The sequence below is a fragment of the Protopterus annectens genome, chromosome 5.part0 (assembly GCF_019279795.1).
Source record: "Protopterus annectens isolate FY-2018-M chromosome 5.part0, PAN1.0, whole genome shotgun sequence".
NCBI classification, from domain to species: Eukaryota; Metazoa; Chordata; order Ceratodontiformes; family Protopteridae; genus Protopterus; species Protopterus annectens.
Window position 1 is genome coordinate 1179386371 of NC_056735.1, and position 18959 is coordinate 1179405329.

At 39.5% G+C, this 18959-nt stretch overlaps 1 protein-coding gene across 18 annotated transcripts in view; it reads right to left on the minus strand.

Moving 5' to 3' along the window:
• Positions 1-18959, minus strand: part of KIF1A (kinesin family member 1A) — a 2189582-nt gene that overhangs the window by 440737 nt on the left and 1729886 nt on the right. For all 18 annotated transcript variants that reach the window (XM_044071047.1, XM_044071036.1, XM_044071035.1 and 15 more), the window contains 2 exons: positions 2740-2858; positions 1031-1086 (listed from right to left, as the gene is read on the minus strand). In XM_044071047.1, the coding sequence (XP_043926982.1) occupies positions 1031-1086; positions 2740-2858 (175 nt within the window). The remainder of the gene's footprint in view (positions 1-1030; positions 1087-2739; positions 2859-18959) is intronic.

The following is an 18959-nucleotide window of genomic DNA, read 5'->3' on the forward strand; positions in this document are numbered from 1 at the left end:
CTTGTGGTCTTCTGACATTTTGGTCCCCCTGCTTGTATGTCACAGAGCTTACACAGGATCATAAAGTAACTCAAGCTTCTCTTTAAGTTTGTCAGTGGAAATGAACCAATTCATCCTTTCTTTTACCATTCTACTTTTCTGGCTGTCATGTTGCTGGTAGTTTCCTAGCTCTTGTAGATTGTTAGCAACAGTCCCAAGAAAAGTTTGTTGCATTTTATGGAAAGACTATCCTTAAATGAAAGACTTTGAACATATAAATCCCTTTTCTCTGGTTTCTGCCAATACCTGTGCAGCTTTTCACCAGTTAGTGGAATTCAGGGACAAACACAAACACCATGTGCCTCAGGTTATAAATACTGTTAACCAGTCATGTACTAGCAGACTCTCAGTTTAAAGGAAGTCACAGAGATGCAAACATTATGTAGACTGCCATGGGTTGTGTTATTCCTTAAGGGTCTTGGTCACTCTCCTTGTGCATGTTTTTTTGGTGTTATATATGTATAACAAAAGCTGGGAGCAAGCCAAATGAATTTTTAGCAGTGCATTGCCATTGAGGCATGCTTTACTGCCTTCCCAAGACTGAGGTTTTGGCCTCCCATACCTTGTATTGTGGCACATGGTAGTCAGTATTAGTCACAGATCACTTCTATAGCAGTGCAATTAATTACATGCTTCAATGCAGACAAACATGTCAATGAAACTTCTGTTCAGTGATTGTCAGCAATTTTTTCAGAACAGTTAGATTCTATTCCCCACAGAAATATGTTCCACTGTACTGCTGCATTGTGTTTTCTAAACTGAATGCTGTGAAGCAGTTTAAAATAGAGAAAATGTTTTGTATTACTTGACAATGTTCTGTATCAAAATATTATTTTTACCTTATCTGGCATTTACTTTTATTAACATAAAACCTGACTTGCAGGAATCAAAGAGAGTGTTTATTTGGTATCAGGGATTTATGTCTTGTTGTGGAATTTGGATGTGGAGTAGTACTCAACAATCAGACAAAATAGTAAGAAAAACATCTTACCAGGTTTGGACAAAGGCATGACTCGTGGAAAATGACGTCTAGAAGGTCTCAGTGGGCTAGAAATAGAAAAGAAAAGAAACTGGAAAATTGAATGCCATATCCCAAATTCTATACACTTAAAACCAAACATTATGGATAAGATATCAGATTCAGACATAATTAAATCACAGCACATACATATTCTTGCAAAATGTTCAAAAGTAAATCCAGCATTTAATCTTTTAAGGAGATGTGCATTTCTCTGACCAGCAACTGTATGTAAACAGAGGCAACTGTTCCCAATAGGCCTGCAGGCTTAAGGTTTTCACCACTGCACTGTTCAGAAGAAGCTACGGTCACCTAGTTTCCCTGCCAGTCCTGTCCCTTCCAAACTCCCTAACACAATCATCTACTAGAAGCAGGTTAGCTGATCCACAGCAACATGTTACATACATAATATCTCTGACTTTTGTCATGTTAGCAAGACCTCAGGTTTGGTCCCTGAACTTGGACTTAGAGCTTAGTGTTTACCACATTTGCCACTCCATCCACCATGGTGTGTGTAACAGGAGTACCGCTGCTTATCCTTAACTCATCTAAGCTTGGATTGATACATTTTGGTATTAAAACATTGCTTATGACAAGCTCATAAACTCACATTGCGAGCATTCAATTGCATCACAACACCAGCAACTTTGACAGTACAAAAGCATTTTTTGCAGGAGCAAATGCCTTGCATCCCCACTTTATCCTTTCTCTGAGGTCACTGTTTTATAAAAAAAGAGTACCCCTGACAGGTGGTGTAAAATCTATCTCAGTCTTTCTCTCAGTCTTTCTCTCAGATGCTGAGAGATCAAATCAACCATTAAGTACTCAATTATGTGAATTAACATCTCTCTTTTATGTGAAGCTAGCAACTGTCATGTGCAACTGACAAACTGAGATTCTACGGAGAGCTGCTGTGACATCACCATGGATGATCCAAGTGAGTGACTGCAAGCAAAGACTAGCCCTTTGTCCTACTGCAACCATTCACCCACATAAGCAGTATTTGGGGTCTGGGCTTGTTTGTATTTGAGAGAGAGAGAGAGAGAGTGTGTTTGTGTGTGTGTTGTGTGTGTAAATGTGTGTGAAACAAGCAAAGGTGGGGAATGGCAATCTGTATAATTCTGTGTTTGTTGAGATACAACCTCTATTAAAAGGACTGTGGCAGAGGAACTGTAAATTAGTCCAATGAGATCAGTGCACTATTCCAGTAGACAAACCTGAAATTAAAAAAAGTACATACAATCCTATCCATTTTGTTTATTTTAATAATAAAAACTACAAAAACATATCAGAAATATAGCCACGGGTAGCTCATTTTTCTAACTGCAATAATGCCTTCCAGGGAAGGCATTATAAAGAACTAACAGACCGTCCATAATGGGGAGCCCCAATGTCGAACCTCACAACACCCCTGGGGAGCCTGCGATTTCCATGTAATGCTCTCTCTGTCAGCTTATGACATGCATTCAAGCATGCAGCAGCTGCTTTCCTAAAAGGTTGCACTTCCCATTATATGCACTAAAATGAATTCTCATCTTCTAATTTTCTGTAATTAGGTTGAACAGTTTGGTGTAGACATTGTTCTCTTTACCTTGTTTATCATACGGACAGAATGTGGTAAGAAATACAATAAGAAAGTGATAAAAAAGGAGGCATCTACTTTTTGCAGCTACACTTCTTACCTGATGACATCTTTACAGAGTGGTGGAAAGGGGTGCTGTTGGTAGTGACCAAACACCTCAAACACAATTGGCTGTGTCTTGATGTATTCTACAAAAGACTTGGTGACTTCCACAGCAATCTGAAACAGGAACAGAAAAGGGCAATGAGTTTTGTGAGCACAACACTCAAAGAAACATGTCAGAATCTGCTGTTTACAGTCAGTCATTACAACTACAGAGACAAAATGATGCACTTAGTCCTGAGCTGACCTCCTATAACTAACTACAGCAAAATATTAATCTTAAATGTCAATGTCTGCTTACTGGGAAAAGAATAGGCACAGAAACAAAACTGTAGAAAGGTGACAGATACACACACACACACATATATATATATATATATATATATATATATATATATACACACACACACACACACACACACACACACACACACACACACACACACACACACACACACACACACAACTGGACTGGCTTTTAACTATGATAGACTCTATGCCACACTGTCTGATGTGCACAGTAGAGAAGTTTTGCATCTTTAGTTCCAAGCAATAGACACAAAAAAGTTTTTGCACAGACTGCACACTGGAAACAGCTCTGCGTTAGTGAGCAGTTCTTGACAGTATATGTATCTCCTTTCTTGAAAACAGGACTGTGATGAATTTAGTTGCCCATGACAAGACATCTGAAATTTAACAGCATGGCATTGACTGTTATGGGCATTCAAACAGTAATCCAAGAACTGATTATCAGCCATCACTACACAAGTCTGGATGAGAAGTGGGGAGAGGAATAATTAAGCAATAACCCATGCCTGGGTGTGGGTAATGCTGGATTTACCCACGGTTGGTGTGGTTTAATCATGAGGGTGAAGCCCGAGTGGCCAAACAAAGACAACTGTGGGTAAATCCAGCATTACCCACACCCAGAAGTGGGTTATTGCTATTATACAATGACATTATTTAAGAAAAAAAACGTACTTTTCTTAAATAATGGCATTGTATAATGCCTCCTTGCTGCCCTTCTGCAGCTGTCCAGTATTCTGCAGCAGTTCTGATGTACTGCGCATGGGTATGATTACGCAGTACATCAGAGCTGTGTGTGGAAGCAACGGAGAAAGGAAGATCTCCATTGCTTTTAAAAACATGTCTCGCTATATTAAAAGAGTTTAACACAGCGAGACAGCTTTAAAAAAAGCAATGGAGAAAGGAAGATCTATGTTGCTTTTTTTAAAGCTATCTCGCTATGTTAAACTCATTTAACATAGCGAGATAACAGCAACGGAGCTCTTCCATTCCCCGTTGCTGTCCAACACACAAAAAAAATAATAAAAGACTTTTACTAATGGAAAAAGTCCGAGTGAAAGGACCTTTTTCCATTAGTATAAGTCTGATTTACAACGGGCATGCTGACCAATCATTGTGCATGTTTTGGAATGTTAATGGGGGGGGGGGTCATTGTATAATAGTAAATAACTTACTAATAAAAAGAAAAAGATGGACTTTTGTTATGGAATAGAGGTGGGGTGACAGTGGGGCTCTCATATTTTGTAGTGGTTCCTAATTTCAACCTGGATTTAACACAGAAATGCACCTGATAAAAGTGAAAAAGAAAAGGATAGAACAAGCAAGGGAAAATAAATAAAAAATAAATAAGTAAAGAAAGAAAATGTGGTCAAGAACAATTGCTACATTTGGGTTCAGTAAAATGGTAAGGCTACTGTTAGAGAAGTGTTGGGAACACACATATAATAGTGACAGGCATCTTATGTCTGCATTTAGATACAGCACTCATTTAATTACTTATATGAAGGTTTCATTAGCCAATTTACTTTGCTTTATGTAAAAACGTAAGTTTTTTTTTGCTGCAAAATGTTGCAGTAGTTAAGTGTAGCTGTCTCACACTGTTTAATTTTTTTCATCTCAATTTTTTGAGTGCCTTCTGTGTAGAGTCTGTATGTCCTCCTTGTACCCAGGATTTTGACAGGTGCTCCAGTTTTCTCCCACATTCCAGGCCTAAAGATGTGTTGCAGTCAAACTCACACTCTTCCAAACTGTCAGTAGTTGTGTGCGCCAGGTACAAATTTGTGTACATGTGTGTGTATTTCCATCTATTTGTACATATGTACATGTGTGTGTGTGTGTGTGTGTGTGTGCATGTGTGTGTGCATGCATGCCTGCATGCATGTATGTTTGTGTGTGTATGTGTTTCTATTTGTGTCTCTGGCATATGTGATGTTTTGGAAAGGGTGGGATTCTAGAAGTATTCTGGAAGCTGCAGCTTGGTCTTCTGTACATACTTTTCCAAATAAGTATAAGCTTGATTCCTTCTCTAGGTACCGATTAGGCTTTGCAAGGAGCATTTTTTGGGAGCTCCTGGACTCTTCTCTTTCCATCTTCCAAATGTAGTAAGGATGGGTAATCTACCTATATAGCAAAGTCTACTGCAGGTGTGATAAATTAACCAACACCCATGGGAATTGGTAGATGCCAGATAACTGTAGTTTCTGGTTGCTTGAGAGTTACTATTAAAATAGGCCTGACTAATATTGTACCCTATACTATTTGTTTGGTTTGACTTGTTCTTAAGTTGGGGAGAGAGGGAATGTAATCCTATCTTCCTTTTTAAAACTCAAACTCTAAAAACGTAAAGTATGTTTTTTGGGGGGGGGGGGGCAGAAAGTGCAACACACGAAAATTGTACTGTATTTCTTCGATTCTTTTTTCTGGTTGCTTGAGTTTTGTTTAATTGAGAGTTTATTGTAAGATGAACATAGTACACTTGTGTAAGTAAACCTACCATAGCTTCACAGGTTCATAGGAGGTTACTAGGCTAGCAGCCCTAGAGCCTTTACAAGCCAAGCCATGTTAATCCCAAGTATCACCATTTGTTATTTTTAGGTATTTCGCAGAACAAATTTATGCACAGAATGGGTCTGTGATTAACAGTGGCTACCCCTGTCCATGAGGGACACAGGTGCCACCCCAGGGGTGAATTTGTGGTCTCCCATCCAATTATCTAGGTTGCGTTTGAATAGGGTCAGTGAGGAGCTCTGTTTTATGTAAATAGGAAGTCTATTCCAGAGAAGCGGCAGTCTCTGGGGGACATACCTGTCTCTCCAGCACATTCTGTTCATGTCACATGTTAGGCTGAAATCCCTAGAGCAAGAGACTCTTGTGCCATTTGACTTACGAATGTGCAGCATTTCCATTAGGGCAGGGTTGGAGATTGCCCTATAGGTCAGGCACAAGTCACCTCTCAGCAGCCTATAAGATACAGAGTAAAGTGACAGGGCTTTCAGCCTGTCAATCTAAGTTATGGTTTGGAGTCCCTGTATTGTCTTAGTGAAAAACCTCTGAGGTCTCTCTAGCTGCTGCAGATGTTGGGTGAGGTACATGCAAAAGGGTGCATTATACTTTATTAGCAGTCTGATGAGGGTAAAGTACAGTGGAGTTATAACATTCATTGACCTGAATGCTATGCCTTTACTTATGAGGTGTGCTACATAGAAGGTTTTCTTACCACTGTGGAAACTTGGTTGTCAAAGTTCAGATTGCTATCAACCTATGTTCCCAAGTCTCACACCGCTGGGTTGGAACTCAGGGGGGTGATATCAATATTGTAATTTCTAAGGAATTCCATTTTGCCAAAAGGAATAATAATGCATTTTTTTCTTTTAGTTTTAGACCATGGCTTTGGGAACCAGTCATTTACTTGTGTTAGCCATTACTGTAACATCTTGATATCGTTGGGGGACTCGATTGCTCCCAGTCTGTAATCATCCACTGATGATTTTGGTGAGCCAAAACCATCTACTTTGCCTAGACTTCTGAGAAATAGATGCCAAACAATAAGGGGCTCAGCACACCCCCCTGCGGTACTCCAGTGGTGACGGGTATACTGCTGGAGGAGGAGTCACCAAGTTTGAAAGAGTGTGTTCTGCCGGTGAGCCATTTGGCTACACATCTAGTAATGTAAGGGTTAATCCGTCTCTGGGAGAGTTTTTCAATGATGCCAGAGTGGGGAATTATATCAAAAGCCTTGGAAAGGCTGAGATAGGCTGTGTGCACTGTCTTACCTTCGTCCATTGTTTTGGTGACTTTCTCAAAGAAGTCCACCAGTTTTTGTAAGCATGATCTACCCTTAATGAAGCCAAACTGGGTTGGTGCAGAGTTTGGAGGTCTCCTATGTCCTTGCTGATAAGGTCCATGCTATTTCTTTCTATGGCCTTGTAGATGAGGCTGGTTAGACATTTACAGGTCTGTAGTTCTCAGGGTCAGTTGATGGCCCCCCTCCTTTGTGCAGAGGGATTACTGTTGCTGTTCTCCATTCTGCAGGAACCTAGGCAGTTCTCAAGGTATGATTAAAGAGATTGCCAAATGGATCCTCTAAGTCTTGTTTTAGATTGTTTAGATTGTTTAGCAAACAATCTAGTCCCACTGAGGTTGGGTTTTTGGCCAGGGCAAGTGCAGAGATGATGTGTTCTCTAGAGATACTAGACAGACAGCTGGTGTCAGGTATGCTTAGGGATATGATAAGCGGTGATAGGGGTGTGTGCTGCATCTGTCAGCTAGCAGGTTGGCGATATTGTCTGGTTTAATATGAGTGATCCCATCTACAGCCAGTTCGGCACATAGTTGGTCATTCCCTTTTAGACTTCAGACGTAGTTAAAGAATGCCTTATGATTATCCTTGGCAAATGATGCTCGAATGATCACTGCTGCAATAGGTGCTCCATCCATTCCCCTTGGTTTTTGGTATGATGTTTATGTATGCTAGGATGTGGTTATTTATTTTTTGGTCTTCATAACATTGTCCTTTCATGGCTCAGACTCCCTCTCTGTTGGCAGGAAAGTTCTGAAGGGCTTGGTGTTCAAACTTGTCTTTTAGTCAGTTCAGCTCAAGCTGCCTGACAGTTTGGATGCATGGAAGTGCCCTGAAGCTTATCCTTGGCAGGATATAACCAATACAGCTAAGGGTACTGCAGCAGTGACCATTTGAACATCTACAGTTATGGACAGTATACTTACATGGCTGTACTATCCTGGACTTTCAAGAAGAACCCGTTATTTTACGCTTAATTAAAGGAATTTTCTTTAACTGATGTTTGCTTGAATACTACCTATCAAATGAATGTTACCTGAAATTGCCACATTAGGGGCTTTGAACTACTTCTTAAGACACAGTAACCTCGGCATTGATAAAATAAAATGTGGGTCATTGGGGTTATCCCACTGCAAGGGATGTGGGGGTGTGCTTCCTGTGAAACAGTGCTTTGTAAGTAAGTATTTTCTCACAAGATTCCCCTGAAGTTAAATGTAAATTGCAAAATGCATTTTTATCTCTGAGAATGCTAAACTGCCCTCAAGATTACTTTGGAATACTGTTGGTGCTACTGAATTCCTAAATATTGTTTTGTTTAAAGAAATAATTTTCAAAAGAGCACTATTTTTCAGTTTGTTTGCTACAAACAGTCTATCTAGAGACAACCTTTTGGTAAATGTAATATTTCTCCCTCTGTGAAGTAAGTGGAGTTGACAACTGAAAGATGATTGGAGTTACCCTAAAAAGGACTGTGTCAGACTGTAAACTGCTGAGCTTGATCTTGATTCTGAAAATATTCCAAAGACAGTTAAATCCTACAGTCTCCGCAAAACAATACCTTTGTTTCAAAACCTCTTATCTTGTTATTCCTAGTACCTACCTTTTCCTCCTAAAACATTTCAATAGTAATAAGCAGTTTAAATTATGTATTTTTATTAATTTTATGTTTTGGACTGTGAGTCAGTGTATCAGTACCAAGTACTCAGTACCAGGTTTAAAAATAAACTTATTAATTTTGATGATTTTGTGGAAAAAACAACTGCTTTGCTTATAATTCCTACTGTATAAAACTGCTAAAATATTTAAATGGTTCAGCAAAATACTAGCATCTCAAGAAAGTAGTGTGCATCCAGGTTATGAAAATGTTATCTCTACAGCGGAAGCTGTTCCTTTCTAACTTTGTGACATGGGTCAGCTGGATAAGTCCACCTACATGAAGCAGTATGCAATGTACTTTGACCTCTCCTCCAGCTGATCTGTGCCACAATTAAAAAAAAAAAACATTTTTGGTACTTAAGAATTCACTCAATGCCATTTTGACAGCATAGGTGTGCAAAGATGCCTTGCTTACAGTGATCAAAAAAGAACTTGAGAAAAAAGAAGATGTAGAGTTAAAGGAAGAAAGGAAGAGTGAGAATTAATTTTTACTCAGTACACTGTGGTGGTGGTGATGCAGTACTGCTGTCGCCTGGCAGTAAGTAAGTTCCGCGCGATTTCAGCTATAGCGCGCCTTTCTTCTGGATGCTGAGGCGTACAATGGGCGGCCGCAAGGTTGTAGGGTTGTGCATCAGAGCTGGCAACTTGGCACATAAAAATACTGCCAATCATTAGCGGACGGTGGCTTCCGCGTGGCGACAAAGCCCAAACAAAAGAAAGCACAATTGAGGGCAATAGCAAAACCCTGGAAGAAATTATACTCTACTTGAGACAGTTACCTAAACTGCTCATTAGATATGCTAAAAGACTTGGAATTTGTGAAGAGGCTGGCTTGACTGGAATTTTTTCATGACAAATAAAAAGCCATGTTGCCAAAAAAGCAGAAAACACAGGACGGACAATATAAAGCAGTAGTAACATTTGGACAACTGGTTTATCTTGCCCAATACTAGGTATATCTAGAAGATAAGACAAGAAGGAATAATTTAAGGTTAAGTGGAATCCCTGAGGGCAATGAAAGGCCCAAATGTTTGAGTTTGCCAAAATAAATATGGCACTCTGAGTTGGGTTTACTAAAACCTCACTGGGAACTGCAACAGAATACCCATTATTTTTTTTCTGTGAGATAAGATATGGTAAAACTCAAATAATTCTTGATTTTTTTAAATTTCTCTGAATCTTTTGGATTTCTAATACCATGATGGGAACGGACCCCATTCCTAAGTCAAAGTATAACAGAAGTTTATGAAATTAGTATTGTTTCAATCTTTGATGTCAGCCAGAAGTGCTCTACACAACACCTGCAATGAGCCCAATAATGACTCCTTTTGCAATTCGTATGGAGTTACATGTATTGGTAACATATCTACATACGCCTGTAAATTCATTTTTATAAGACCCGTTGCTCCTACTACTATTGGAACTGTCTGGGTATCTTTCTTCCACATTGCTCTCGTTTCTGCCTGCAAATCCTAATATCTTATGACTTTGTGCCATTCTATATGCACGACCCTGTAGTCACTGGGTGTGGTGATTTCAATGATCAATGCTACTTTTCTCTTCTTTCATGGGCTGCTATATCCAGTTTTCTAGCATCTATCTTTTGAACTTTTGGCAATGGGTGATCCCTTGTGATGTAGACTTCATCATTTTCTATGATGCTTTGTGGCTCACGTTTCCAGTGTTTTTCAGCCACTTCAGTACCATAATCTTTGCACAATCCCCAGTGAAACAGTCTTGCTACATTATTATGCCTTTCAGCATACAGTCCTTCTGCCATTAATATGTCACAACCAGCAACGAGGTGTGCAACTGTTTCCAAGTCTGTTTTCCAAAACCTACATTTGCTGTTTCTCCCACATGTTCAATGGACTTTGTAAACCAACGTGTACGTAGTCCACTATCTTCAGCCACCAATATTAACCTTTCATCTCTTGGTTTGAATTCACTTCTCCTTAACCATTCCTGCATTTGATCCATATCAACATGAGGTTCTTCCAGAAGTTTTCTATACTTGCAACTATATTTATGTATTTTCCACATTTCTTGCCTTCTCATCTGATCCTTCACCTTATATTCTTTCTTTTGTGTTTTGGCACATTCAGTTGCTGCCTCTTTTTTATCTACTTCTGGTTTGATTTCTATTCCTGCTTGATGCTGATATGCTTCTGCTAGACTAAGCAGGGAAGTCACCTTATATTTATTCGCCTCATGCTTCAAAACTTTCACTATGTTTGGGTCTTGTGAGGTCAGCAGATATGTGTGTAGTCCCACAATTGCAGATCTATACATGTAATCAATTTCATGGAGGCCCATACCTCCTTCAGAACAGGGAATAAATAATATTGGTATGAACTGACTTTTATAAATCATTTGGAGAGCATGAATCATCCTTCTTGTTTCCTGTCTAATGTATCTAACACATTTTGGGGCCAATCAATCACTCCAAAACTGTAAGTTAAGACAGGAAGAGCAAATTGGTTTATAGGTTGAATTTTGCTCCTAGATGTCAACATTGTTTTCAGGATTAATTTAAGTCTTCTAAAATATTCCTTACTAAGTTTTATTTGTATTTGTTCATGTTTTATTGTTGATCCTTCATCAATTCCCAAATATTTATACACTCCCTCTTGCTCTTTTATATAACATTCTTGTCCCAAACTGATGTTTTCTTCATGCTGCAGTTTTCCTGCTTTGAAGGTTGCTTTGGGACATTTATCAAGACCAAATTACATTCTTATATCATCTGAAAATGTTTTGACATCTTGCAGTTGTGCTTTGAGTTCCTCATCTGGTGAACTATACAGTTTTAAATAGACAGAGAAGATGACAGGTCTTTTTCTAGGAGCCAAATTATAGCCATGTCCTAAGCTGTTAAGCAAACAGCTTAATGGGTTAAGGTTACCCTGGAATATCCCCCATTGAATTTTTATCCCTGGAATAATAATCTGTCCTTTATCATGGCTTAATTGCAAAGTGGTTTGCCACTGTTTTGTGGTCATTATAATGTAGTCGATCAGTGTATCCATGAATGTGGGATACTATCAAATGCTTTTTTGTAGTCAATCCATGCCATACTTAGATGCTTCTCCTTTTTTACAGTTCTCCACTGTGACTTTATTTAACAACAAATGATGCTTTGTTCCATCTGAGTTTCTTTTATTGCCCTTTTGTTCTATTGCCATAATTGAGTTTTCTTCTAAATGACTATAAACTCTGTTAGCATCAATTCCAGTGTACAGTTTACACATCGTCGGAAGACAAGTTATTGGTCAAAATTTTTTAGGACAGCTTGGAGGTTCACTCTTAAGTAGGAGCATTATTTTCCAGTTGTTACCAGGTTGGTGTCTGTTCGGGGTGAGCATATAAATAGTTCTTACTCATGGCTAAATCTTTGGGCAAAGATGTTAATACTTTTAACCAGAAGTTAGGTACTGCATCTGGGCCTGGGGTTTCCAATTAGAGGTTTTCCTTAACTTTGTTTCACTCTCTCTGGCTGTTACTTCATCCTATTTCATATCTTGTACCTTTAAACTTCTTATTCTTTCTTTCACTTCTTCTATCCATTTAGCATCTTTGTTATATTCCACAGGATCTTTATAAATACTTCTCCAAAATGTATCTATTTCTTCTTTTTTTGGTGGTCTTTCAATTCTAATTCCTTTTACCTTGTTTCCCAAATCTCTATAAACCTTTTTTGGCTCATGAATAAATTGCATATTTTGTACTTTTCCTTTATATTTATCTGCATATCTTCTAAGTTTTTTCGCATGTACTGAGACTTTTAGTTTGTTATTTGTGACAGTGTAAGATAAATCCTGGTCTTTTCTAATACTGTGCATTGCCTTTATCACATCTATCTTTCTAAGTATTTTTGTTGATCTGTTCCCTCTTCTATACTCCTCCAGCAGTGACACTTCTTGTCTCAATTGCTTTATAGTTCTCTCTGTTCGATACTTCCATGATGGTATTGGATTTCTCCCCTTCCTTTCCATCACCACCCTGTGTTCTTGTGGCAGAATTTTATCTGCTATTAATTTAGCTGCACAGACTACACAGTAATATATCCTGTTTACTTCTGTTATAAAACATGGATCTTTATGAACAGTCCTAATTACTGTGTTCATTTGTTTTATCAAACTTCTAACTTTCTGGGTTATATTGACCTTCAGCAGTCTATTTCTTTAATTGATCTTAATATGTCTATCCATCTCTACCAAACTAAACAACTCTTCTCTTAGCTCATTTTCTTCTAAACTGAGAACACAATTTTTGTTTTCCATTTCCTACGAGTATTGTATAGAAAGTTTTAAAGCATCTTCCTGTGACACAGTCTCATCAACTTCATTCTATGTCATCCGTTGCTATGCCATATGGGAACTCATTGGCCTATCTCTCCTCAACATTGACGGCATCAGTTTCTACAGTTTCCTGTCCCTTCTCTTGCTGTCCAGCTTCAGGTGAAAGTTTATGCTGGTTTCCTGTGGAGGGGTCCAAAATATCTTCATATGGCATCTGACCAAATGCTTCCCGTTCCACTGGTTTACCCTTAATTTGGATGTCCATTGCTCTATCCTGTTGTAGTGTTTTCTAAATTAGATTTTCTATACTAAATCCTTCACTTCACAGATACTCCATAACCTCAGTTTCTGTTTCTTTAACTTCTCCATTACTAATCTCCTTTTCTACTTCTCCTCTTTGTCTTCTTATTTTTTGTATTGCAAAGGTTTCCATGTCTGGATTCCTTAGCCTGTATTTCTCTTCAAATCACTTTGGTGCTGCACCTCTTGTATTAGTTTTGCTTTCTCCTTTGCATAGATATTACACCACATTAAATCTCTTTTTTCTTTTTTCCATGTCCATATTTCTTCTTCAGAAGTCTCCTGATCTTCCTGTTTGTCCTTAATCTGGGGACTCACTCCATCATGCTGTGATGTAACCTGTGTTAGACCTTCTACACCAAATCCTTCACTTTGCAGGTACTCCATAACTTCAACTAATATTTTTTTAACTTCTACTTTGCTAATCTTCTTTTCTGTATTCACTGTTTGTGATGTTATCCTTTTTATTGTGAAATGTTCCATATCTGGATGCCTTTGCCTATATTTCTCTTTGAATATCTTTGGGGCTGCCTTGTTTATATTGATAAATTAGGATTTCACCTTTGCATAAATATTGCACCATATCAAATCTCTCTCTTTTCCATGTCCGTATTTCTTTTTTATACTTTTCAAAAATCTCTAGGTTTTGTTGTTTATATTTTCGCACTTGCTCAGATGCTTCCTTTTCCAAACAGATCAAAGTTTCTTGGTCTATATACTGTTTTTCACAAATCTGTTGTATTAATGAATACAAATTTTTATTTGAGGCTTCTAACAGTTTTTCTTGTGGAAATATTTTTCTTTCCTCTAATTTCTCTCTTAATCTTTTTGTATATCTTGTGTCTGGAAATTCTGTTTTCTTCACATAATAGAAACAATACATAATTTCTTTCTTATTCTCAAGAGTGTACTCTATCGTCTATATGGCTCTTCTTTGGCCTATCAGTTTTTGTGATTTTCGTGGACTGCTATGTCCTTCTACAACAGGGTGGCCTGGCCCCATTGTAGGAATGTTTCTGTGTTTTGAAGATTCTACACTGTCAATTTTTCCAGTCACGGCACCAGTGCACCTATATTATATTATATTATATATATTATTGAGCACTTTTTTATCCTGGGTCTTGTGCACCCAGCTATCTTTTTTTAAAATTTTGACCTACATATGTCCATTATATATGCTATATAAATACAGTCTATATATCAGTGTCATCTTGGTGACATTTTGTGAAAAAGAAAGTCCACCTCGTGAAGGTACTCACCAAGACTTGAGGATCACTTCAATTTCAGCAGCACTACTCTCGTTTGCTTGCTGACTTATCTCTCCATTCGGACCCCTTGTACAGTATGCATCATACTATGAGATTAAAAAACTCTTGTTGGCAATTGGGTTAGCTAGCAAAGAGATGTACAGTCGGAGGACAACCAATAATGAAGCACTATGATTATTCTGTGGCTACAATACAGTAATAAATGTAATTTACCTAGGTGTTTAAGGGGTGTAGTAGGACATTAATGTATAAAGTGACCATCTCAGTGGTTTGAAGATATCCCCCCCCCCCCCCAGAAGGCATGAAGATGCTTATGATTGTGAAGATGGCTGGGCTAAATTAGAAGAATTAATATAACTAACTGATAATGATGTTGACAAGCTGGTACAGTAGGCATGGACGAACAAGATGGTCAAGACGGAAGAAGGAAAGTAGATGTGTGCATAATTAGAGGCCAGATACAGATGGAAAGGAGCTATTTATCAGACTGACTGAATTACAGTGCAATATGATTGTTGTGAGTGTGAAATCTGTTGGGTAATGGAACTGATGTTCACAGATTACAACTTGAGGTGTGTTTTGAAACCTATCGGTAAATATTCCTTTTCTTGATAAAGTTGTTTGGGACTGAAGTTTGGCAGCTGCCACACCCAGTCTTTTGAATAAGACTGCAGAAGACAGATGTATGAATCTTACTCACTGGCATAAATAATATGTGATGAGCAAGAACATGGTCTTTTGACCTACACCATTGCAGGTAAATTAAGATGGGTGGATGGCCTTAAGGGCATGTCAGAAATGCACACTGCTGCCTTAGGTAATAGCACCAACCACAGTTCAGTAAGCTTTGACCTCTTTAGCTGCAACTGAGTTAGAATTCCTGGCTTCTAAGGACTTCACCTAACTTAGACTTTCAGTGCAACTCTACCAGCAGTAACTGAAACATAAACAAAATTATTTTGTACATAAAAACAAACAATTTTTTAGAAAGTGGGTAAATAATAAATCAAAATGATTTTACACTTAAACACACACAATATGTTTCAGAAAGCAGGTAAATAATGAAAGATTAGTTGTGTAAAGTCTTACCATAATGATAGACGTCCTTCTCTTCTATGTTGCAGTACTCTTAACATGAGGGTGTTGCCTGCAGTGATGACCCGACGTCACTCAGTATACCAAAGACTTTTACTACTAGGAGTGCATGGTACGTCGCACATAGGCTGCTGTCGGACATCGACCACAAAAGTGAGGTACGCACGCACCTTCCTCAGAACTGAGGAGAAACGCCCATCTAAGGGAGTATGTAGGTTAAGTACATCCAAGGAAGAACAAAGTCAGGGGGAAGGAGGGAGGGGTAGAATACTGCGACAGAGAAGAAAAGGACATCTATCATTAAGGTAATATTTTACACAACTAATCTATGAACTTCTATTCCTCTGTTACAGTATTCTTAAAATGATAGAGAATACCAAAACTCAGAAGAAAAGGGAGCAGGTAGAGGCAGAGGGGCTTCCCATGAAGCCATAGAGAATAGCCCTTGCAAACCCTGTCCTAGATTTGGAAATGTCCAGTTTGTAATGTTTGGTGAAGGTATGGACTGAAGACCAGGTGGCTGCCTCCTGAATGGAATTAGTGTCCATTCTTTTAAAGACAGTGCCAGCGGAAGCAATGGCACTGGTAGAATGTGCCTTAACAGGAGAAGGGAGGCTCTTTCCAAGGTGCTCATAGCAGAAGGAAATGGCTTTAGAGATCTGGCTGGAAATAGTGTGTTTAGAAACAGGGAGCCCTAAAGCTTTAGGGTGGAATGAGAAAAATAACTGGTCTGATTTCCTGATATCCTTTGTTTTGTCAAGATAGAACCTAAACCATCTGTTCACATCCAAGGTGTGCAAAATCCTCTCCACAGAGTCTCTGTGGAGTGGGGAAAAGGTAGGTAAATGAACAGACTGGTTGAGGGATAACTCATTTACCACTTTAGGCAAAAGGGTAGGGTTGGTGTAGAGAGACTCTCTGTCTCTGTGGAACACCAAGAAAGGAAGGGAAGATATTAGGGCCTGTAGTTCAGAAACCCTTCTGGTTGAGGTTAGTGCAAGCAGCAAAACAGTTTTCCAGGAACAAAATTTCAAGGATGCAGAAGCTGCCAGCTCAAAAGGAGCAAGGGTCAGCTTCTCTAATATAAAGCTAAGATCCCAGGGGGGATGCAACAGGTCTCCTTGGGGGTCTTATTTAAAGGACTCCTTTTAAGAATTGTTTAACCTCAAATCTAGAAGTTAAAGGAGGACCTAGAGGCAGACAGGCAGAAACAGCTGACAAGTGCACTTTGACTGAACAGTATGTTAAGCCAAAATTTAGTAATTCACACAGGTATGAAAGAACCAGAGGGACTTCCACTATCAGTGGGTCCTGGTTTTGGGAAAGACACCAAATTGAAAATCTTTTCCATTGTGATAAGTAAGATTTTCTTGTATTGGATTTTCTGGCCTCTAGCAGAAACCAGAGCACATCCTATGAAAAAAGGTGTCTGAATGGAATTAAGACCCTATCACCCACAATGCCAGCTGAAGAGTAGACAGATGGAGATGGTTTAGAGTTCCTTTGTGTTGTGTGAGAAGGCCCATTCTGTGGGGTAACTTATGGTGATTGCCCTTGGCTAAATGCAGGTGAGAACCAATGTTGTCTAGGCCAAAAGGGGGTCACCATCAAGATTCTTGGTTTGTCCTGCTGAGTCTTTAGAGGGACTTCTGGAATGAGAGGATAGGGAGGAAATGCATACAGAAACATCCCCTTTCATGAAAAGCTGAGGATATCCACCTTCCAGATCAAAGGATGAGGATCTCTGGCACAAATTTGTGGAAGCTGTCTGTTCATGAGGGAGGCAAAAGGTCTATATGTGGAGTACCTCATCTGTGGACAATGGCCAGGAACACTTCCCTGTGAAGCATCCATTCATGGGTTTGTGTTTCTGACCTGCTCAATGTGTCTGCCACTACATTCTGTCTGGTGGGGATATACATAGCCTGGAGGGGAGTCTGAATTTTGACAGTCAGTTCCCAGACTGGCAGAGCAAGTCTGCAAAGAAGGTAAGACTTTGTCCCTCCCTGTTTGTTTACATATCAGAGAACAGTCATGTTGTCTGTTTAAACTTTTAGAAGGCCTAGGATGAAGAGGGTCTGAAAGGTCTGAAAAGCCAGCCTCATTTATTTTATATTGATGTATTCCCTTCTTTGAGAAGGAGACCAGGTCCCTTGTACTTTTATGAAGGTGAAAGCTGCTCCCCATTCTGTGTCTGAGGCATCTGTGAACATCTCCTGAATCAGTGGTAAAGGATGGAGTGGGAAACCTGGGTTGGCAGTTAGCTGTTGAATCCACCAGGTAATTTCCCTCTTTAGGCAAGGGAGAAGGGGAACTGGGAACTCTAAGGGGTGTGCATGTTGCATCCACACTGATTTCAGGAACCACTGTAGATTACTCATCTCTTAGTCTTGTCAGGGGAAGCATTAGGATGGTAGATGCCATGAATCCCAGAGTTCTGAGAGAGGTCCTGACTGTAATGTAAGTCTGTGGGATGAGGCTTTAGAAAAAGGAAGTGAGCTCCAGAGCCTTCTAAGTGAGGAGACATACCTTCATAAGGTCTGTTTGTAGTCTGCATCCCAGAAATATCTGGTCCTGGGGTGGGGAAAGGGCAGATTTCTGGAAGTTTATTTTAAAACCAGAGACTGTAGGATGGAGATGGCAGAGTTTAGATTGTGTTACAATGCTCCTGGATTGACTGCTTGAAAGAGAAGGTTGTCCAGGTATGGGAAGACCTGAATGACTTGAGTTCTACACTAAGCAGTAACTGGGGCTTGACATTTTGTGAATACCCTTGGGTTGGCAGAGAGACCAAAAGGCAAGGCAGAGAACTGAAAGTGCCAGGAAGCCACAGAGAATCTTAAGAACTTCCTGTAACTGAGATGAATGGGGATGTGTAGGTAAGTATCCTTTATGTCTATAGAAGTCATGTAGGCTTGTGGGATAAGTAGGAAAAGAGTTTGCAAGGTTAGCATTCTGAATGTGGGTACTTTCAGGAAGGTGTTGAGGTAGGAGAGGTCGAGGGTGGGTCTACATGGTTCCTCTTCCCTTGGTACCAAAAACATCCTTGAATAGAGCCCTTTTCCCTTTGACTGGATGGTACTGGTTGGATGGTACCTTAATCCAACAGGTCTTGTAGCACCTTTAGGAAATGTAGCAGTTGGTCTCTGGGAGGTTGAGGGATGCCCCTGAAAGGCAGGAGAGAATTCCATACCGTGAAGTAGCCTTTTGTTATGATGGAGAACATCCAGGCATCCTGTGTTATGCTTTCCCAAGCTGGAAAGGGAAAGGGAAATTCATAGGGAAGGGGGGTGTTTGGGGGTCCAAATAGTCAGATGGACCCTGGTCTGTCTGGAAAGGACTGTTTTTGAAGAGGGGATTGCAGTGGAGTCTTAAGGTGCTGAGGTCTCTTTCCAGACCTTTTTGGCTTACCTGTAGGAGGCCATGACTACCTTCTAACAAACACTTGCTTATAAGGATAATTTCTTTGGATTTTGGTACAGGGGAGACCAGG